This window comes from Rattus norvegicus, chromosome 1, assembly GCF_021556685.1.
Source record: "Rattus norvegicus strain SHRSP/BbbUtx chromosome 1, alternate assembly SHRSP_T2T, whole genome shotgun sequence".
In the NCBI taxonomy this organism is placed as follows: Eukaryota; Metazoa; Chordata; class Mammalia; order Rodentia; family Muridae; genus Rattus; species Rattus norvegicus.
Genome location: NC_141534.1, coordinates 43,671,335 through 43,695,108, shown reverse-complemented (window position 1 = coordinate 43,695,108; position 23,774 = coordinate 43,671,335). Strand labels below are relative to the sequence as shown.

Here is a 23,774-nt window from a genome sequence, read left to right as displayed (position 1 = left end):
GGGTCTTCTATCTGCTGCTTCTAGGACTTGGGAACTACAAACAGCAATGGGAGCAAGTAGAGAACCTCTCAGATTGCCCACCAACTGGGACTTGCTCACTTTCCTCATTCAGTATAAGATAAGAGTTACAGTGGCCACTTTAATCCCCTGGTCTTGAGGCTAGGGATGTAATTCAGCTGCTCACCCATCATACACTTGGTCCTGAGTTTCAATTCCCAGCATTCCTTACATGGAGCATGATGGTGTATGGCAATATACCTAGAACTCAAGAAGCAAAGGCAGGAGGATCACAAATTAAATATTTACATTGAGTGAAGCCACCCTAGGCTATATGAAACCCTGGCCTGGAGAGATGGCTCATGGTTAAGAATATTTGCTGTTTTTATGGAGGACCTGAACTTGGCAACCAGTTCTAGGCGATCTGATGCCTCTTTTATCCTTTTTGGACATCCTGAATCTGTATCATTTATTTGTATTTCCTACACAGATTAATTTTAATACTTTAAATAGCAAACCTTTTAGTGTTTAAGTGAGGTTATAATAAACACATAAAATGCTTGCTTATTTTTTAAAGATTTATTATTTTGTGTTCTGCCTGCATATATGTCTGTGCACCAGAAGAGGGCATCAGATCCCACTCCAGATGGTTGTGAGCCACCATGTGGTTGCTGGGAATTGCTGGGACCTCTGGAAGAGCAGTCGGGGCTCTTAACCCCTGAGCCATCTCTCCAGGCCCAATGCTTGCTTTTCAAAGTGTACTTAGCAAAGTTCTTCATGCTAAATCAAAACTATCATTACATTTTTCAAATGAGATACCTATCCCTGTAGATGCAGAGGCAGGCCTTGAGTGTAAGGCAAAGACTGGTTTTTTTCTTAAAAAAAAAAATCATCTGTCACAATGGTTCTCAATCTTTCTAATGCTCCAACCCTTTAATACAATTCCCCATGTTATAGAGACCCCCCTCCCTGACCCTAAGATTATTTTGTTGCTACTTCTTAGCTATAATTTTGCTTCTGTTCTGAATCATAGTGTAAATATCTGATATGTGACCCTCCCTCAAAGGGGTTGAGTCCCACAGGTTGAAAACCACAGACCTATCGCACTGATTATTGGTTTTGAGTTGGTGATGACTTTTGAGCACAATCTTAAATTGTTTAGGCTCCCTCTGCTTGTCTTCATCCAGATGTAGGTCCCAGTACTTCTGGAAGCATTTCTAAGCCACATGTTCCCCCATCCATTCTCTCCTTTGCTTCCAATCCTGACTACCACCTCCACTGTCAACGTGGCTCTGCTTGTCTATTCATTGATGGCTCCTTAGAGTCTTTCTGTTCCCTCTGGACTTGAAGCAGCAAGCCTTATGGATTTCTACTTCTGTTTTAGCCTCTGCTCAAGACTCAAGGGCAATCTATTTACTTCCAGAAGCTGGCAGAGGCTAGTTTGGAAGTTGAATGTTACCATTCTTTTAACCCACTGAGGCATAACTACTTTGCAAAGCATCTATTCAGGAAGACACTGCATTATTAAGCTTTGTAGTTTGTCTTTAGAAGAAAAACAACATAGTTTCAAGACCATTCAAGATGCCAATATAAATTTATAGCTCATTTCTCTTCTTAGTCAGTATATATTTTAACTACAGCATTAGAGCTATGGTGCGATTAGAAAGGGGAGGGAGTAAAGGATTCAAATGCATTCACCATGGAAAATAAATTCCCTCAGTTTACCTGTTAACGTCCCGTGCCATCCTACAGAACCGAGAACCAGAAAAGAGTTGGAAACATAAAATGACATCTTATGAACCTGGAAGTTGATTATCTTGCAATGACTGTCTTTCAGGCAACCTTGACAGAAATATACAGTCAGTGTCAAAGGTATTATCAAGTGTGCCAAGAAGCTAATGACTGGCTTGAGGATGCCCAGGAAATGTTACAGCTAGTGGGCAATGGCCTAGATGTTGAGAGCGCAGAGGAAAACCTCAAAAGTCACATGGAATTTTTCAAAACAGAGGGTCAGTTCCACAGCCACATGGAGGAGCTCCGAGGTCTTGTGGCCAGGCTGGACCCACTCATCAAGCCAACCGGAAAAGAGGAGCTGGCACAGAAGATGGCTTCCCTGGAAAAGAGGAGTCAGGGGGTCATCCAGGACTCCCACACCCAGCGGGACCTCCTGCAGAGGTATTTGGAGCAGGTTCATACAAAACAGAAGCATACTAATATATAATATAATATAATATAATATAATATAATATAATATATAGTAACATACATTGCACGTACATTCATTTCTCTGTCTTGTCATCAGGCATGTGGGCAGCAGAGCTCTGGGTAGAAATAACTGGGTTTGCATTGCTTATTTATTTCTCTTGCACTCTTTCAAGATGTTCGGTTCAATGGCAAGAGTATCAGGAAGCCAGAGAAGGGGTTATCAAGTTGATGAATGATGTGGAAAAGAAGCTGTCCGAGTTCGTTGTGACGAAGATATCTTCCAGCCACGAAGCTGAAGAAAAGCTGTCAGAGCACAGGGTAAGTTTTGTTGTCCTTATTTTCACGTCTTTCCATGTTAATTGCACCAGTCCGTGTGATATGGTGTTTGCAGAATCACATCCTTAAGTCTTTATTCCCATCTCGCTTCCTTTGGTGTGATAATGACACAGTAAACACATTTCGCAGCTGAGGATGCTCTCACGAAAATACATAGCTAGGGCCCCAAAGACAAATCCAAACTCTGCTTCTGGTAAGAAAGGGTTGCTTAAACATGGCGGTAAAGGGCTGGGGAGATAGCTCAGTGGGTAAAAGTGCTGGCTACACAAACCTGGCACCCAACAGCCTGAGTCGCACCCCCTAAACCCTCGTAAGAAGCAAGATGTTCAGGCACAGGTTAGCAAGCCTAGCATCCCACAGCAAGAAGGGAGATAGCAATGGAGACATTCCCCGGGAAGCTCCAGGAATCAGTGCACAGCAGAAAACCGGAGGAACACCCTCTGTAAATCAAGGTAGAGAAAACCAACTCATAAAAACACATCTTTAACTACTACCCATGTCCTGCCAGCCCCCAGAATGAATGAATGAATAAATAAATAAATAAATAAATAAACAAACAAACAAACAAACAAACCTTTTAAATGACAGCTAATACTGTCTCCTGGTAAATTGGACCAAAATAAAATCCAGAAATTAACTCCTGAATGCCCCTCATCTGGCATAGCAACAAAAGGAAGGATGTAACATTCTAAAATACCAAAGTAAATTTTTGTTGATTTTCAGAAATAAAAAAATTCATCCCAAGTAGAAAATTACTTATCTATAATAAGTAAATAATTTTCACCTTTCAAAAATAAATCCAGATCCCACTATGATAAGTAAAACTTTAGAGTTATTAAAGGAAACAAAATGTATTCATAATTTAATGTACTTTTGACTTTTTTAAGGGCAGGCATTCAGGTAACCCAGGCTGGCCTTAAACTCTATGTAGCTGAGGATACCTTGCCCCCCTGAATCTCTTGCTCCGCCTCCCCAGCTCTAGACCCACAGACATGTACCACACGACTCTTTGAGGAACCTAACTTTATACAGAAATATTTTTTTTTTTTTGCAATAGGGCTTTAGCTAAGTCCACAGAACTCAAAAGGAAAACAAATCAATGTTTCTCTAACCCCCTCTACTCACCCCCAACCCTGCACTAGGCTTTAGTGTCTGTAGTTGACTCTTTCCATGAGAAAATTGTGGCTCTGGAGGAAAAGGCATCACAACTAGAGCAAACCGGAAACGAGGCGAACAAAGCGACCCTAAGCAGGTCGATGACCACTGTCTGGCAGCGCGGGACGCGTCTCCGTGCTGTGGTCCAGGACCAGGAGATGATACTGGAGGATGCAGTGGATGAGTGGAAGGCTTTGAGCGCTAAGGTAACTTTCGCTACAGATTGGCTTAAGTCACGTTTTGTTTCATTCCCCAGAGATGAGAGTGTATCTGAAAAACTGGTGCTTTGCCTTTGCATTGGTTAGGTTTCTGAGACTGTGAGAAAACGTCGGGATCGCGGCAGTTGATAAAATAAAGAGTAGATTTTGGCCTACAGTTCTGGAGGGTTAGGTGTCCCTAGTGGCAGGGGGCGTGGCAGCAGGCAGCAGGTGTTGGGCAGCGAGCAGCATTGCAGTGCGCAGCGGGCGGCAGGCAGCAGGCAGCAGACAGCTCTCATGCAACCTCATGAACAAAGCAGCGAGCATAAGCTGGGAGTAGGGGAAGACTTTAGATCCCAAAGCCCCGCCACAGTGGCATTCTTCCTCCAGTAAGTCCACACCTCTTAAACCTCCTCACACACGGCCATCAACTGGGGATCAGATATTCAAAAACCATAGACTGGGGGCAGAGGGATGGGGCATTTCCCAGGCAAACAGCTACCTGCTACGCTCTCGAAATTAGTCTTTTGAATCTCTCATTCCTCTTTCAATTTCATGAAAACTAAACGATGAAACAGAATGTTTTGTGCATTGTACAGTTTAGTTCCAAGTTAGGGTCAATTGGCAGACGGAGGGTAATATGCATGTGACAGACAGAAGAAAAACCCAGTACAGGAGAGTGAAGAATACATACAAGGATCAGGATGAAGAAAGCCAGGGAGGGCGGCAAGGGGATTTGGGAGGAATGGGTTTAGTCAACATGAAGTATGTATGAACATCTTATAGGGAAATGGTGCTTTTGTATGCTATTTTTAAAATAACCAAGGGCCAGCTAAATGCTTCATCCTCAGACGTGAAGTGGGAGAACACACTCCCGAAGGTTGTCCCATGATATCTACATGTATGTTATGTGCACAGCTGTGCCTGCCTCTCAAGTGTGTGCACGCATGCATGCCTACATGCACAAATAATAAATAATAAATATTCTAAAATAAATATATAAATACATTTTTAAAAAAAATTAAAGCAGTGAAATTTTGAAAGGAAGGCAAGCCAGGGCAAGCCCAATTTGTTTTTAATCTATTCTGGGAAAATGTACAAAATCATTTTTTCTTTGTTGTAAAAATAAGAATTTAGTTCATTCCTCAAATATGTGTATAATTTTTTCCAGCCTTTAGGTAAGATTTAGTGTTTTAGCCATGTCTTCTTTGTCACACACACACACACACACACACACACACACACACACACACACTCAAGCCAATTTTAAAAGTGAATGTTTTATATGTTCAGTTCGTTTAAAGTTTCTCTGCCACTTGTAGTCTGCCTGTCTTGATAAGATTTGGGGATTAAAATTTTAACCCAGGGTGGGAGAAGTGGTCTTTCATGTTAGTGACAGCATCTCCATTGGTTTTCACTTCTGAAGTTTGTAGTTTATGTCATCGTGGTTAAATAATGTCAAGTGTAGCGCTTAGCGGGCTCGCCACATTCTTTTCAGTATAATTCTGACTTTCATATGATGTATGTTTGCCCTTAGATCAAAGAAAACACTGAAATAATCAATCAACTCCAAGGTAGATTACCTGGAACTTCCACAGAGAAGACCTCAAAGGCAGAGCTCATAGCCCTCCTTGAAAGTCACGACACATTTGCGATGGACCTGGAGCGTCAGCAGCTGGCCCTGGGTGTGCTACAGCAGCGAGCGCTAAGCATGCTGCAAGATGGAGCTCTCCCTGGCCCCAAGGAAGAGGTGCCCACCCTTCAGGAAATCACTGCGCTGCAAGATCAGTGTCTCAAGTAATTACACACCTGCTTTGCTCACTATTACAAGGGGCCTTAACTCGGGGACATATGAGGTGCTCGGGCATTGGGGGCACTCCATCGCGCGGCTTCTACGGCCGGGTTTTAGTAACTCTTCCCTTCTTTGTTAGACAAGTACATATTTGATAACAGAGCTAGTATGCAGGAGACCCAGGAGAGAGGGTACCCACAGTTGGCAAAGCACCTATCCCACAAACACGATGATCCAAGTTTGAGCTTCAGCACCCATGGTTAAAAACAAAAGGGAAGAAGCTGAACACGATAGCGCATGCTTATAACGCCAGCGACAGAGATACAGAGATCTCTGCAGCTTGAGGGCGGGGCGGCTTAGACTGCGTCATAGAAAACAAAACAAAGCAAAACAAAACAAAACAAAATAAAACAAAACAAAGCACAGATAGCTCCTGATGAATTACACCAAGTTTGATCTCTGGCCTCTATATACATGCATGCATACTCATATCCCCCTCCGTACACCACACATACACACACACACACACACACACACACACACACACACACACACTCTCACACATACACACTCTCACATACTCACACACACTCACACACACATACACACACACATACACACTCACACACACACTCTCTCACTCTCACACACATACACACTCACACACACTCACACACACATACACACACTCGCTCACACACACATTCTCACACACACACTCACACACTCACTCACTCTCACACACATACACACTCACACACACACATACACACACTCTCACACACAGTCACACACACTCTCACACATACACACTCTCACACACACACTCACACACACATACACTCTCACATACACACACATACACTCTCACACCCACACACACACACACATACACACATACAAATACATATACACACATACATACAGACACACACATACATACACACGCACACTCTCTCTTACACGCACACACTCACACACACGCACACACATGCGCGCGCACACACACACACAGAGGGGCTTGGGGGAGGGATAGAGAACTGTCAGAGGGACAGAGACAGAGGAAGACAGTGGCAAGCTAAACAGACTCATCATTTTACCTTCTTGCATTTTGAAGAATTGATAGGTGACCAAAGGAAACTTTTCAGTAAAATACTGCAAAAATTGCAAGAATTTGTCACTTTTCTTGTTATTCTGACCCAAGGCATCTTAAGGAAAGGAAACGTTTGTTTTGCTTCAGGGTCTGAGGGGACACAGTCCAACTCAGGAGGGAGGCATGGTAGATCACAAGGCTACTGGGCTCATTGAGTTCAGATCAGGAAACAGAGTGCTTAGCGGTGGTGATCCGTTTGCTTTCTCTTGTTCCTCTTTTTTTCTTGTCTTCTTTCTTTCTTTTCAATTCTTTAATCATCTCGACACAGTCACTGTTTCAACGAAATTTGCAGATCAGCCAGATTCAATTCCCTCCGCCTGGATGCGATGGCTCCTGTCAGGCCTGTCTGCCTGCTGCACTGCAAGTTTCCAAAACCAACTTTCAGCTGAGAAGCTGCTAGACCTGCAGCGATTAGGATGTGGGGAGATCCTTGTTTCCCTTTTAATTCACTCTGGGACCCTGTGAGATGGTGCCACCCATGTTCAGGAGAGGCCATCCATGTTCAGTTAAACATCTCTGAAAACAACCTTATGAACTCCATAAATGTGTTTCCCATGTGACTCAAAACCCAGGTCAACAAAGATGAGCCACCACTGACTCTAATGGACTCTAAACAGAGGCAACCAGTCCAGGGTGGGTGGCAAGGAAGGAAGGTATCTTTTCTGTAGCTGTAGACAAAGTAGGTTTGCACGACATAGTAGTTTGAATGACATATAAAAAGTTTAGAAATGTGGGAGTGCGGGGTACTCAATAGATAAGAAGCTCCAAGTACATTGACACATCTTATCCTACACCCAGGAGGCTGAGGCAGGAGGATCATGAGTTTGGGGCCAGCCTGGCCATGTGGTAAGTCCCCAGGTTAGACAAAGACCTTCAACAACTGAGCAGTATTTAAAAGGTTAGTTTGATAAAGCTGTATCACCCACTGGTGACGTGGGGGGTTAGGAGGAAGAACAATAACAGAAATCCAGGCAGTTCCGCTCCTTCATTGATTAGTGAATCTACGAGGAAGTTCTTCTTGATGATCTAGAACTGGCTTGATTCACTTCTTGGGCCATAGGGAAGCATGTCTTTAGACAATTTAATTCCTCTAATAAATAACATTACCTTATACAAATCTATAGTCACTCCACTTAGTTAATAATGACATAAGAGTAATCTCATATCATGTATCAAAAAGCCTTTTAATCCACTTATTCAGATCGGTCATGACACTGACATTAATCATGGTGACATGTCCAAAGCTTGATTCTTTCTTTAAAGGCTGGCTTCTCACAGCCATACACATTCCAATGACACATTCCAATGACACATTCCTTTCAGATGGTGGTGGCACGGCACTATTCAAACAGATTGGAAAGATGAGGTTAAGAATCTGGCAATCTATGTTTCCTGCATAGAGAAATAAGTAGCCTAAGTGGAAGGGAACAACGTCAACTCTCAAATTTCCAGGAATAAATTATTCACCTCCTGTGACGTAAATTCTTCTGTTATGCTTAAACTGAACCTTGGTGTCACTAAGCAATATCCGAGAGAATAGGAAGTAACTTTAGCTGCCCCAAACATGCTAGCTTTCCCTGTTTCTATGTCTCGTCTAAAGCTGTGTCATGCTCAGGAGTGCTCCTTCTGCTTCATTTCTGCTTTCTCCCTCTGGTGTTTTGAAGCATGCAGGAGAAAGTGAAGAACCATGGCAAGCTGCTGAAGCAGGAACTCCAAGAACGGGAAGCGGTGGAGACTTGTATTAATTCTGTGAAGTCTTGGGTTCAAGAAACAAAGGACTATCTAGGGAATCCGACTCTAGAGGTCGACACACAAGTAGAAGAACTGAAGGTACCGGATTCTCTTCCTGCTCTTTGTCACAATATTGCCTTTGCTCTGGCTACTCTTGTACGCATTTCATTGAGAATTAGAATTTTTAGGTGTGTATTATATACACATGGTGTATGCAAGGTGTATGCAAAGTATAATGTATATTATTCCTCTATGAGATCATCTGTCTGATGAAAGGGGACATACTGAAGTTCACTTCCCTGTAAGATGTTTCTGTAATTTCACCTTTAACCGTAACAATGGAAACTCAATAGCTTTATCTCTAGATCCATAAAAAACTATGTACCTTATCAGGCATCTAGAATTTTCTTATCTTGCTTTCCTTCCTCAGAGCCTCCTAGCGGAAGCTACCAGCCATCGAGAGAGCATTGAGAAAATCGCAGAAGAGCAAAAGAATAAATATCTGGGTCTCTACACTATCTTACCATCTGAAATCTCCCTCCAGCTAGCTGAAGTTGCATTGGACCTAAAGATCCATGATCAGGTGAACTTATGAGAGAGAGAGAGAGAGAGAGAGAGAGAGAGAGAGAGAGAGAGAGAGTCAGATGGACCAGGATGCGGGGGGGGGGGGGGGGGGCGTTGAGGACGGATTTCTATTCTTTCCAGAGTTAGTCCCATAAGATGTATCTTGGTTTGCACAATATTTCCCAGGAAAGCAAGGTAAATAACGGATCACTATAAAACAAATAGCATTCGAATGACCACAGCTCTGAGCAGTAATGCCATGAAGAAGTATAGTTTGTTTTTCTCATCACTGTACACTGTTTTCTCACAGAAGCATGGCAGGAAAGAAGGGTTTGTTAGGACTCAGGGAGGACATCCCATCAAGGTGGGGACCATGGCAGGAATGTGTGGCCAGGACTCCTTGTATATTGGAGACCAGAAAGCAGAAAACTTGGGGTATAAGAAGAGATGGCTCTGAACTTTTAAGTGCTACCTGCAGGAAGCCATGTCTTCTAGCTAAGCCCCATCTTCCCAAAACATCAGTAAATAACTGGGAATCTGGTGTTCAAGGCATATGTGAAGATATAGAATTGATCTGCTTCATCCACTCATGTTAAACAATATCTTAAGCAGTCAAAAAGTAATCTATGACATGTCCCAATATTACTATTGAGTAATTCCTCTTCAAGCTGTTATTTTAGTTCAGCAAGATGTGAGATGGGTCGGTGAACACATTGACGGGAAGGGACACTCAGAGGAAGGAAACGAAGCCAGGAATGTGGCAGTCACTAGCATGCATGCCATTAAAGAAAGAGCTTCATTCTGCCCTGCCCCTCACCAAAAACCAAGAAACTAAAACAAAACAACTGAAGGAACACCACAGTCAGCACTCAGGAGTACAGATTTGAAAATTCCTTGAAACAAGGAACGTGTAGACCTTTCTGGTGTAGACACTAGGGAACTCCTGGATCTTGCTCCTGTGAAGAGGATGCTCTTTCATGAAAAAAAAAACAAACCAAAAAACAAACAAACAACAACAACAACAACAACAAAAAGAAAAACCCAGCATCACGTAGCCTCTGTGTAGAAGACTAGTGCGTTTTTTTCAGAATAGTCATGGTGGCTGATTGTGAGAGCCATTAAAGCTCAATTATAGACCATTCTATATGATACAAAGGAAAGACATATACTAATCTACAATGTTTTGTGGTTCAGAAAACATAAACCACAAAATGCACATAACTGTGCTGCACTTTTGAATCTCTGGTGGAGGCAAAGTGTTTGAAAACCATATCCGAATCCAGCACCATGATTTCAAACGAAACAAAGGCAATGATACCTGTTATTTTATTTTGGTTTGTTTTATTTTATTTTGAATATTTAACTGGATAAATATTTAACTTGGCTTCATGGACATTGGAAGATCTGTCAGGAAGGGTAAGTTAATGAGTCAAGGCCTTTGAAAAGTCAGTTAGGGGACTGGAGAAATGGCACCGTGGTTAAGGAAAGCACCTGCTGCCCTTGCAGAGGACCCAAGTCATTCCCAGCACCCATATCAGTGGCTCACAACCTATAACTCAGGGGTTTGGGCACCCTCTTCTGGACCCCACACGTGCACGTGGACACTCACGCAAGTTAAAATGAATCCGTTTTTAAAATGTCAAATCTAGCCAGGTTGTGGTGGCGCAAGCCTTTAATCCTAGTGCCCAGGAGGCAGAGAGACAGGCGGGTCTCTGTGAGTTTGAGTACAGCCAAGGATGCACAAAATAAAATAAAATACCACAAGACAAAAAAAAAGTTAAAGAACTTTTAATAATTGTTTATGTTTTATTTACTTGCTTACGAGAGTTATTCTGTGCAAATATAGTTATTATGGTGTTCAAGCCAAGATGATGCAGGCCAAGTCAGTACTAAAATAACGCTGCTTCTCTGCGGATTGAAAGGCTCTTTCTTGTATCTAAAGAAAAATATCGATAATATATTTATTTATTCGTTTATTTATTTATAACACAGGCTCACTATTGTAACCTAGCTTGGCTTTAAAATCATAATCCTTACTTTTTGCCTCGAACTCCTGAGGGTTAGGATTATAGGTGTGTATCACAACACCCAGGTACATATGTACTCCTGATTATTTTTTCCCCAGTATTTGAATGTTGCTATAAATCAAATCAAACCCATTGTTTTGTGTGTGTGTGTGTGTGTGTGTGTGTGTGTGTGTGTGTGTATTGTGGGGTGTGGGGTGTGTGTGTGTTGTGTATTGTGTTATTGCTGGGGACTAAACCTATGGCTTCCCATATGCTGTTGGACAAGCACTCTACCACCGAACCACACTGTCAATCATCTTTGGAGCCTTCTCTCTCATTGCATTCATTTCCTGCTCTGTTGGTATGTGGTCGGAATCTTACTGAAAGTTAAGAAAACAGTGTCCCTATCAGACACTTTGAAAAACGTGCTTGAAAACAATCCATAGACCTCCGCGAGTATTTTGGTGGGGAGGTTTCTACTTCATGAAGAAAAAAAAATCTTAGGAGATGTTGAGAAGGATCAGCAGGGAAAGGCACTTGCTGCTAAGTTCAGTTCGAGTTCCCAGAACTCCCATGGTGGAAGGACAGAACTGACTCCCAAGAGTCAGTACTCTGGCTTTTACATGTGTGCTGTTCTACACACACACATGCACATGTGCATGCACATGCACACACACACACACACACACACACACACACAGAATGAGAGAGAGAGAGACAGAGAGACAGAGAGAGAGAGAGACAGAGAGACAAGAACAGAAGGCCAGAAAGAGTTTGTGTATCACAGACACAGGATCAGTGAGTAGACAAACTAGGATCGGCTGCCTACAGGGGAACGCTAACCAGTAGCTGTAAATATTTAATGAATGACTCAGAGAACAGACATTGATTCTTTTCTCGCTGGAATACCAGAAGGAGCACAGTCAATTCGCAAAGCTGCTGAGAGTAAATCAGCCTCAAACTTTGTGCACTTTGTGTGCATGCATGCATTCACATGCATACATGTGCCTGTGCACACATGGAGGCCAGAAAAAAGCTTCCAGTATCCTCCTTTATTGCTCCCCACCTGTCCTTTTGAGGCAGGGGGTCTTCCTGAATGCAGGGGCCTTGCTGTCTCCTTGAGGATGGAAGTCAGAAGTCTCAGCAATCCTTTTGTCCCTGTGCCCCATGGAACTGAGGTTACAGACAGGCGCAGATCACCCAACTCATTACCCAGATTCTGAGATCCAAATTCTGATCCTCGCAGTTGCTCACGTGCTTTTGAACCCTGAGTCGACTCTGCAACCCCTCCACCCACTTTCATGAAGCCCATCGGTGTCAACAGTGCTCGCCACCTAATAATCTGCATCGTTTAAGAGTTTTAATATCTCTCATCAGGCTTCAACTTTTGGTTTTCATGTTTCCCTTGATCATCTAGATCCAAGAAAAGGTACAAGAAATTGAGCAGGGCAAGGCCATGAGCCAGGAATTCAGCTGCCAGATCCAGAAGGTAGCCAAAGATCTCACAACCATTCTAACAAAGCTGAAAGCCAAAACCGACAATCTAGTTCAAGCTAAGGCTGACCAGAAGGTAAGGAGGAGGGAGGAACGGAAAGCAAGGGGCACCTCTGGCTGCAGGATAGACTGCCGCTGTATCCATGTCACCTGGTTACATGGGGTTCTTAGCAAACCACTAGAACCCAGTGGTAATAACACCAGTCCATTCATGTAATTTACTATTGTAATAGAAATATGTTAATAGACACATATGTATGTATAGTAGAGATTCATGATTATCTAGGACTATCAATTTATAAATTTTAAGGTTTGCCAAGCCTGTTTGCTTGTACCCTGACTATGAGCTAAACAGTTCATATGCACTGGGTAGGGCAAAAGGAAAAACGAGTCCTCTCATGGGAACATGGATAGGAGGCTTAACACACCCTCTTCTGCTGCTCTCTGACCCAATCTCAGTGACACGGTTGTTTACCTTACCTTTAACACAAACAATCTAAAGTATGTCCTCTGGTCTTAGAGAATCCCTGAAAAGTACCGACTGTAATGTTTTCAATTTTGTGTTGATGACCATTTAGATGCTGGGGGAAGAATTAGACAGCTGCAATTCCAAGTTAATGGAACTAGACACTGCTGTACAGACATTCTCTGAACAGCATGGTCAGCTGGGCAAGCCGTTGGCCAAGAAGATAGGAAAGTTGACTGAACTCTACCAGCAAACCATCAGGCAGGCTGAGAACCGGCTGTCCAAACTCAACCAGGTATGTCTGTGCCCCAGGCACATAACCAGAGTGCTTTAAGGCAGACATTGTAAGCATTTCTCTTCTGTAAATAAATGAAAAGGCAGAGCTAGCAATGATGGATGAAGTTTTGCTATAACTTATTGTTATACAATGTTTCTATGATTTACATATAAACCCATTTCATAACAAACTATATTATACTTTGACTGACAGTTTCACATGAATAGGTTTAGCTGTTAGACTTTGCAAACTGGAGATGTAATTGTAAAACTAAAATGCCCATCCACAAATGAGTTCTATAAAATCAATTTAGGACACATTCAAATATTTTTCCAACATATTTTTATTATTTCTGAATTCCACACCATGTGCTCTATCATGTTTACCCTGTCCTCTCCTCAACCTTTAACCCCCTCCCCCCAAAGAAGAAGAAGAAAAACAAGAAGAAAACAAACAAACAGACAGACTAACAAGTCCAATTTACATTGACCATATACTCGTTGGAGCAACACGGTCCAACTCCCAGTGACCAAGCTCCTTAAAAAAACTGAGTTCCCCACCCCTACCCCATCCGATACCACAAGCCATCAACTGGAGAGAGCTACACAGGCATCTTAATCACAATTTTAGAGTTCTCTTCTTCCTATCTAGGCTGTTCCTTTGTGGGGTGGTGGTGTGTGGGGCAGGGGCAGGGGGGGTAGTGATTACATAACTCTCCATTTACATCATCTTGATTTTTGATTGTAGATGGGTCTTTGCAACTCTACCAAGCATTAATCTTTCAATCAGGTTAAAGTTAAAATGAGTAGGTTAGCATTTCCTTTCTGTTTTCTCATATACCCTAAGCGGGCCTGGCACTCCCTCAGAATAGCCAGTGAGGACCTTGACCTCCAGATCCTCCTGTCTCCATCCCCCAAGGACTGGATAATAGATAGGCATTGTACTTCCTACTGTGCCCAACTTAAGAACTGGTGGTTGTGCTTATGGTGCTGAGAGCTTATGATGAAGTCCCTGTCTTGCTTTTGCCTTTACTCAATGGAACGTGGAAAGAGGATAGAGGGGTAAATAGAATAAGATGAAATGAACAGCCAGGAAAGAGAAATAACTCAAGCACATCATGGCCTTGGATTTTTACCCTGAAGTCTCTAGGAAATCCTTGATGGATTTACCACAGGCAAGTGACTTTCCAGGGTCCCCTTTAATAACACAGATGTTAAGTGCCGGCCTCTGGGATGGTTGTACCCAAAGACACAGAATAGGGTTGAATTTCCCACTGACGAGACAGGGTTTATATTCAACTGGATGTAATGACTTTTTCAGGCATCATCCCACTTGGAAGAGTACAGTGAGATGCTCGAGTCCATTCAGAAGTGGATTGAGAAAGCTAAAGTCTTAGTCCAAGGAAACATAGCTTGGAATTCGGCAAGCCAGCTCCGAGAACAGTACATCTTGCACCAGGTAAACTTCCAGGGAAAAAAAAGTTAAGAGTAAAAAGTCAGTCTGACTGGGTTAGACTATCACAAAATTTTGTGAAATACCAGATAAGAAGAATGCTTGGAGGCTGTCCGGATGACTCAGTAGGTCAAAGTGGTTATCACCAAGTCTTGGTGACCTGAGTTTGATTCCTGGTCCTACGTAGTGGAGAGAACAGACAAGTTGTCCTCTGACCCCTCCATGGGCACGGTGGTGTGTATGTGCTCTCCTCCCGATAAATAAATGTATTTAAGAAGAAAGAAAAAGAAGACTTACTCTTCTGGTCTGACCACAAGTAGCTAAGAATGAGAGTCCAAGCAAGACTGTGTTCAGATACGTATCCTCTGTTTTCTTTATACCACCCTTTCCCCGAGCCTGAAAGCAATCTTCCCCTCCCTGTGGCAGTACCTGTGCTCTTTGTGTTGTTGCTGCTGCTTTTGCTGTGGAACCTTCCTTGGGAAATGCAGGGAGTTCTCTCACAGGAAAAGATACAAGGAAGCATGGAGAGATTAGAGGCATCACACCTGGAAGGAGGAGGGACAAACAAACTCAACCAACTGGTACCATATGACTGGGAACAAAATACCATGTCTCTCAGTTCTGCCTTCTCACCTATAATATGGGAATGCCCATATTAATGTTGGTTGCCTGGGAACGAACGTCCAGCACGTCTGTGGTACATGCTGGTGCTCCGGGCAGGGCCTGCTTCCTCTGGGCCACAGCCAGGACTGAGTCATGTGGCTTACTCAGAAGGTCAGAGCAGCCGAGAGTGGATCCTATATCCACACCCCGGAGGATGCATTACTTCATTTCCTCTGAACTTAGACAAAAATGTTTCTTTTCTTTTGGTCACACTCTCCGGAAATTATTTCATCTTTTTAGGAAGTTGTAGTTGACTTAAAATGCACATTTCTAACACATCTTGCCACAAAATACAGGCTGGCTTTTATTTAGGTTACTTAGGTTAGGCAGTTTGTATTTTCCCATAGGATTTAGTTTTGAATCCTTCTCCCTGAGGTGGTTCTGGATATTGTTTCCTCCTGGAATGTCTCCACAGCTCAAATTCCAGTCCCTATTATCTCCCTCCTCTTCCCAGTCACGTACTCTCCTCCCAGATACAGATATCTGTACCTCTCAGAGAGTTGGAGTCATTTGCTGTGTAATGTGCTTAGATGCCAACAGACTAGACTTCCTTTACAAACTAGCTGGTGACCAGTGGAAATTCAACTAACTTCCAGGAGTCTAAAGATGCAGTTCTAAGAACAGTAAAGATAAGGGAATTTTAACTATCAAATAATACCACTTTTAAAAATAAAACTTCTGGTAATTCAGTAAAATCATTTGAAAAGCAATGCTGGCGTTTTACTTCCTATTCATTTTCCTTCCTGTTCGATTCCTTAACTGAGGCTGTAATCCAAAATGGAGAAAATATTTAATGTTATATTCATAACAATAGTGGGATTTTATTATTTATTTATCTGTGTTTGTGTGAGCGAGGTGAAGAAGGAGGGAGGGAGGAAGGGAGGGAAGGAGAGAGCAAGAGAGAGAGGCAGCAGAAAAGGACAGGCCTCTCATTGAAGATGGATGACAAGGGATATACTAGAGAGATAGCACAGTCTGGATCAGACAGTCCTACGTGTGGTTGATTAGTGTTCAAGGCATGGGCAACTGGGTGGATTGATTGAATCCTTAGCCAAAGCAAGCGACCTTAGGCCACTCAGCTTATGTGCTCTCAAGTCCAGCAGGGAACTCATCTTAGAGGGGTTCCCACGTGTCCCACCAGGAGGCAAAGCTGTCCTCCAACAAACGCAGTATAAGAAAATCCATATGTTCTACCGTTCAATGAAAGCAGGAGACACATTATGCTCTTAACTGCCTAAAAACACCTATATGTACTAGCAATAACTTCTTCCAGTTTTCCTTCCAGACATATACAATCTATAGCCTACAGTCTACATTCATATTTATCAGTGACAGCATGTGTCAGTGTCACGAGTTTGGACAACCCTGCCTAGGACATGATATAATATTTTCCACATATATATTTTCACTATGAAAAAAATTGCCTTTCTTATCTGAAAATAATCTAACAAATAGAGCGACACACCCGCTATTTTTTATATTCATCATCTTTCTCCCAAACTGCATATTCTGTGCTGCCCACCCTCTGTGCCCTGCATGCACTGTCTTCTCAGTATGAAGTGTCTTTCCTTTCCTCCTTATCTGCTAATGTGCCGATATCTTTCTCGTATCCCGTAGGACCCTTATCTAACTTACCAACAAGTTGTCCCACATCTGGGTTGCATCACCCCTTACATCATTGGCTGCCCTTTCATTTTCTTCTCCATATGCAGATGCATGTGTTTGTATATGTGTGTTGTCTGTTTGTCCTACTGCTATTAGTCCCAGCAAGCAGTATGGGCAGAGCGATGAAGGCAACTCTCAGCTCAGCATCGCCTGCTCCTCCTTGTCTTACTTTGAACAAGTTGCAATACCTGTGCTTCTCTTTGCGCCTTACAGTGCTCAGATCTTAGTTGTACAACCCAAGAGCTGACTAGGTCTTCTTTAGTGCAAATGTGGGAAAAGGCAGGCCCAGAGATGTGAGTAAGACACACACAGTGTGCTCAAGCATCGCAGCCGCTGCCTGATATCTCTATGTCCTGCCACATGGGGAGGCAGCCTGGGTGTGAGCATGAATCCTTGAGTCCCATACTTATGAACAAGGGGCCTTGGCAAACTTTTAAGGGGCCTGGATTTTACTTTGTTGCCTATATAATGACGATATCAATGTATAGCCTATAAGTGGGCTCATAGGGATGAGATGGCCAAACATCGTACCATGCTCATAGTTCTTCTTGATCTTTTCCTAGTCTGTTGTGCCTTTATACTTCTCTATACAAATCTATATATGCTGCCTCCCGCCGTCCTGGTCCCTGCCTACATATCAGTTTCACAAATATGAACACTTCACTCTAGACGCTGCTAGAAGAATCTGAAGAAATTGACAGTGACCTGGAAACAATGGCTGAAAAAGTGCAATACCTTGCCAATGTGTACTGCACAGGAAAGCTGTCACAGCAAGTGACACAGTTAGGACGGGAGACGGAGGAGTTACGGCAGGCGATCAGAGTTCGTTTGCAGAGCCTCCAAGATGCAGCCAAGGTAAAACAAAACAAAACAAACAAACAAAAAACATGGCATGCTGTCCCAGAGAGACAGTGTTCATCCATGACAGTTTCTTGAATATGATGTAGTTCTTAGCTATGACTTTGAACTTTAAATGCACTGATGTTCACTAGGGTTTGTTCTCCAGGACATGAAGAAGTTTGAAGGAGAGCTGAGAAACTTGCAGGTGGCTTTGGAACAAGCCCAGACAATTCTGACTTCTCCAGAAGTAGGGCGCCTTAGTCTCAAGGAGCAGCTGTCCCATCGGCAGGTAAGCAAAAGAAATTTCGGAAGGACTGGGGAATGGCTCTGTCATCTAAGCTGTTGCTTTACAACCACGGGATCGAATCCTGAGATTCGCAGCCAATCCTAGGATTTAGGAGGGAACGGTAGGCAGAAGAGGCCACCCAGGTCTACATAAGGCCAGCAAGACCTATACAGTGAGATCCTGTGTCAGAAAACAACAAAACTAGCCAGGATGGCACGTGCTTAAAATGTCAGTGCGGGGAGAAGAAATTGGTGGATCTCTGGGACTTACTGGCTACCTAGCCTACCCTACTTGGCAAGCTCTGGGCCAGCAAGATATCATGTCTTAACATTAAAAAATGCAACTGGTGGGGTTGGGGATTTAGCTCAGTGGTAGAGCACTTGCCTAGGAAGCACAAGGCCCTGGGTTCAGTCCCCAGCTCCGAAAAAAAGAACCAAAAAAAAAAAAATGCAACTGGTTATTGAATAATGGTAGGTGAGTTTTCTGTCCCCTGACCTCCTTACATATACAGACATGTATGTACAATCCTCATTATGTACCTGGCAATAAGAAACCAAAGTCACATGTGCATTTATCCACACACATGAACTCATACATGCACATGTAATACTTTAGGATAAAGTAGGGGGTCTGTATTTAAAAATAACAGCAAGAAAAATGTTTTCTAAGCCTGGTTTTCTAAGCTAAGTCTTAGCATGGGTTCATTGTCTAGAACGTATCTTCCTTACAAACCACCTTGACCCACACTGACCTAGTAACTACAATCCAGGAAATGCCTTTGTTTACGTAATACTTAAAATTACTAAGGGCTTAAACTATGACATGGCCCCTTTCAGCATCTACTGTCTGAGATGGAGTCACTGAAGCCAAAGGTTCAAGCCGTACAACTCTGCCAGAGTGCTCTCCGGATCCCTGAGGATGTGGTCACCGGCTTGCCTCTGTGCCACGCTGCCCTGCGGCTGCAAGAGGAAGCCAGTCAGCTGCAGCACACGGCCATCCAGCAATACAACATCATGCAGGCAGGTGCAACTGCGCAGCGAGTTCAGCCAGCGGGGCCCACGCTGGCACAGCAGGAGCCCATGACTCATGGGCTGCTTTTCTTAGCATTGTGTGGGCCCAACCATCAAAACAGCCAGAGTGCTAAATTTGACAGTCTGTTGTAGTTATATAAAATCAAGAGATTAAGACTCTGTGTGGATCATCCACACAGGACTGGGGAAAGAGCTCTAAAAATTACCTTTTAATGAAAATTATCTTTTGGCAATGATTTTTTTAAAAAATGAATGAACTCATATATATTAATTTTGCATGTGGCCATATGTGTACCTGAAAAGAATCTAGAGCCTGGTGCTATGGGCTTGCTATTCTTTTTTTTTTTTTTCATATCATAAGAATGCAAAATCTGTAGCTTTATTCACCGAATATATATCTCAAGTTCACCAGGTGGAAAATTCCAGGAAGCACAGTGGGAAAACCTAGCTTAAGGCTTCAGAAACAAAAGACCAAACAGGTGTCCCAAATTTACTGGGGAGAAATCCAGGAAGACCAGTCTAAGTCCCAGGAACAAAGACTAAGAACAAAAGACAGGGATGAATGGACCATCACCCAGGTGTATGCCCACATGTGTCACTACCAGGACAGGACATTCCTTTGTTAGGAACAAAAAGGCTTCTACGTGCATCAGCAGGGCTCAGCAGGTGTCAAATACTGCAGGGGACCCAGGAGGGTCTGACAGGGGCTGTCCCACAGCTCTCAGACCCAAAACCTGCCATAAGAGAGCTGGAGAGACAATGGGCTTGCTATTCTTATATCACACAACAGCCTTCATATTTCATCCAATTTGTATATTTTCTGGCCTAAGAAGGACATCTAAGCACAGCTCTTAATCTTTTGAGGTAAGAAGAGAAAAATCATTCCACGAAGAAATGATGCTACTTACTATATCTCCCCCTTTAAGAAGCATTCCCCTTCTTTATGATTAGTTACATCTCATTAAAACCATGAGCGCTCATTTGACCAACCAGCTTTGATCATTCACTACCTTGTAATCTGTTAGACATCAGAGCTCCGAGGCTGTGGGCCATGCTTAATTAGTATTACCTGGGAGGGAACTCTTGGCTGGTGTCTTGTTATTCAGCATTGTTTTGAATTTTGCTTTGCATTTCTGTGTGTGGTGTATTACAGGACAGTATAGGTATGTGCATGTGCCTTAGTTAAATTTGTACTGCTAAGAGACACCACGACTAAGGCAACTGTTATAAAGGATAGCATTTAATTGGGCCTGGCTTACAGGGTCAGAGGTTCAGTCCATTATCATCAAGGCTTGGAGCATGGCAGGCAGATGTGGGGCTGGAGGAGCTGAGAGTTCTACATGTTGTTCTGAAGGCAAACTGGAGAAGACTGTATCCCATGTGGGTCCCAAAGCCCACCTCCACAGTGACATACATCCTCCAACAAGATCACGCCTACTCCAACAAGGCCACACCTCCCAACAGTGTCATTCCCTGGGCAGAGGATCCACCACAATGCATGGTTCACGTACATGTACATGAAGGCCGAGGTCAACAGTACATGTCTTCCTCCATTGCCCTCTACTTTAGTTTTTGAGACAGAGTCTTCTATTGGACCCAGAACTAGTGGATCTCTTAACCTCTAGGGAACCCCCTTGTCCCTGATCCCTCACCTCTCAGTGCTGGTTATAGATGTAGCTCTTTGCTTTGATATTTGGGATTTGAATTCAGATCCTTAATCGTGTGTGATAGGTGCTTTGCCAACTGAGGTATTTGCCCAACCCATCAGTCAGTATCTCTCGTAAAGAGGGATGAGGGAAGCCTTTTGTCCTGCCAGCTCATCCTCAGGGCAGTCTAAGTCAGCAGAGCAGAGAGAGTACTAACTGCTCACCTATTTTGATCTCATTAGTCATTCTGTTATAATATTTCAAAAAGATAAAGTGGATGCCTCTAAGTGAAAGTTGTTAATTTGCACCATCTGAGTGAAGGACTTTACCCATCTCTTTTTGACTTCCTGGACGTAGGGAAACAGAAGGTAGCATTAGTGGGAAAGCCACCTGGTAACTGACAGAAGAAACATATTCTCATTTTCCCTCCCAAAGGAGGCCGTGGTGCAGTACGAACAGTACGGACAAGAAATGAAGCATCTCCAGCAGCTGATAGAAGCAGCTCACAGAGAGATCGAGGACAAACCCGTGGCCACCGGTAACATTCAGGAGCTGCAGGCGCAGATCTCTCGGCATGAGGTGAGACAGAAGGGTGGGCAGAGCCAGACACTGACCACTGGAAAGTGGTTTCATTCAAGCAGTGCTTTTCAACCTTCCTAATGCTGTGACACTTTAATGGAGTCCCTCTTGTGTTGTGGGGACCCCAAGCATAAGATTGTTTCCACTGCTACTTCATAACTGTCATTTTGCTACTGTTATGAATCATGATGTAAGTGTGTGCTGTTACAAACCATGACATAAACATCCGTCGTTATAGATGGTCTTGGTAACCCCTGGGAAAGGGTCCCGGGACTCTCAAAGTGGCAGAGACCCACAGGTTAAAACTACAGGTTTAGTGACTGGAAGAGAAGTATTCCCAGTCCTGTGGGGGATCTGCTTGAGTCTTGCACAGCTGTTACAGGTGTTTGAATCTGTTTCTAGTTAGGGTGTGGCTCAGTCTTTAGCACACACCTTTAATCCCTCTGACTGGGATATAGACCCATCCTTAGTACTCACCCTTAATCCTAAACAATGAAGGCAAACAATTTTGTTTGTAAGAGGAAGTGCCCAAGTTTGAAAGTATCTAATTGAGTGGCAGACAAAGTGACAAATCAGAGAAGGATTTGACAGAATAGGACCTGGCCAATTCTCAAGAGAGAGGAAAGGGAAGCTACTTAAGGGAGAGGAGAGAGACAGTACAGGAGGAAGAGTGTATAGTGCAGGAACACAGTAGAGTTCATGGAGAGCAGTGCAGGAGAGGCAAGGGGGGGAGTAGAGCCGCACAGAGACGGAGAAGGAGGCAGTTTTACCAGGAGAGTTTTACAGAGACAGATTGAAGAGAGAACAAACTAGACACAGGTAAGACAGAATGAGTCAGAGAACGAGAAGGAGCCAGAAGATTAGAAAAGATTGCTAGAGTTAATTTGTGGTAAAGCAGAGTAATTCAAAGGCCAAGAGAAAAAGCAAGAGTGAATAAGTCAGCTGGGAGAGGAGTTTGAGCCACAACCATCTGAGTTGAACCAGCATCAAGAGTTCAGAAAACACAAGAAATGGTGAGGTTATTGTAGCAAGTCTCAGAGACTGAGAACATTCTAGGCCTAGATTAGATTGTAGGGAGGCTAAAAGCTTCCAGGACTAGGCCTAGTTTAGCAGAGACGGGCAGTAAGCCTCCAAGATGATAATTATATCAAGCGAATAAAAATTATTTCAACACACAGCACTTCAGATGTTTCTGCATTTTCAAGTGATTTTTTTGCTGACTCAGTAAAGGTACTCCCCTGTATTTGGCAGCCTCTGTGTGTTGTTAATGACATGTCTCATTGGGTGTCCCATGCACGGAAACAGATCAGTGCATAAAACAGAGTGCATAAAACACTATATCTACGGTGCATAAAACTAGCTCATGAAAATAGTCTAATTCTTGATTTCTAAGGTCTTGTAAGAAACACCATGTCCAGTGTTTTATGGTGGTGGTGGCCTTCTTACAAAGGGTGGCTTCATGTTGAAGGGAAAATCACTTCCACCTGTCTACTGCTTAGGCCCTTTCACTGAGGTCAAGAATTATGAGAGGTTCTTTGCCTCAAAGGTGTCTCTTCCTCATCTCTGCATCACCAGACATTCCTTGCATCTTCCTGGGTCTCATGAGGTCTCACAGCTCCAGAGTGACAAGACCCAGTGGTATTCAGCAGCAAACTTCTGTCCCTGGCCTGTCATTTCCTATTAGGTCAACTCACTCTTCTTCGGGGGCTGACGCATAGCTTCATACGTTGTGGTAGGTGACTTAGGATTATTTAGTCCTTTATGCCAAGGACAGACATTAAGTTTTACTTTCTATCTGATTTTTTACCTTTATCCTAAGGATCAATCTTCCTGGCCCTGATGTGGTCGTAAGCTTCTCAGAGATTGAGATGTTCCCTTGAAGTGTGGAAAATGTCATGTCTGCTTTCCACATATAAGTAAACAATGTCTTCCATAACTTTTCATTACGACCCAAGATATTTTTTGCAACTTGTCTTGGTTAGCATTAGCTATCAGTAAAGCTTATGTTTTAAAAATAATGGGAAATATTTACATCTCCCCTGTTCAACCTCAAGAGGATTGCATTTTGGGGGTTGGGGGGCCAGATCTCACTATAAAGCCCAGGCTAGCCTTGAACTCCCTATTCTTCTGTCTCAACCTTCCAATGGCTGAGATTACAGGAGAAGGTTCTCACAGCCAACCTATACTGAGGAAGGAAGGAAAGAAGACAGACAGACCAGCTACCTTCAAAAATGACCTC

The 23,774-nt window shown here is 43.2% G+C and overlaps 1 protein-coding gene across 38 annotated transcripts in view; it reads left to right on the top strand.

Annotated features, from left to right (window-relative positions):
* Syne1 (spectrin repeat containing nuclear envelope protein 1) overlaps window positions 1-23,774 on the top strand; it is a 477,397-nt gene that overhangs the window by 295,552 nt on the left and 158,071 nt on the right. For 36 of the 38 annotated variants that reach the window (XM_087580487.1, XM_087580698.1, XM_087580506.1 and 33 more), the window contains 13 exons: window positions 1,835-2,172; window positions 2,376-2,520; window positions 3,681-3,899; window positions 5,428-5,687; window positions 8,500-8,665; window positions 8,997-9,149; window positions 12,554-12,706; window positions 13,209-13,391; window positions 14,694-14,831; window positions 17,823-18,008; window positions 18,160-18,282; window positions 19,116-19,298; window positions 21,392-21,535. In XM_087580487.1, coding sequence (XP_087436613.1) covers window positions 1,835-2,172; window positions 2,376-2,520; window positions 3,681-3,899; window positions 5,428-5,687; window positions 8,500-8,665; window positions 8,997-9,149; window positions 12,554-12,706; window positions 13,209-13,391; window positions 14,694-14,831; window positions 17,823-18,008; window positions 18,160-18,282; window positions 19,116-19,298; window positions 21,392-21,535 — 2,391 coding nt within the window. 38 annotated transcript variants of the gene reach the window in all.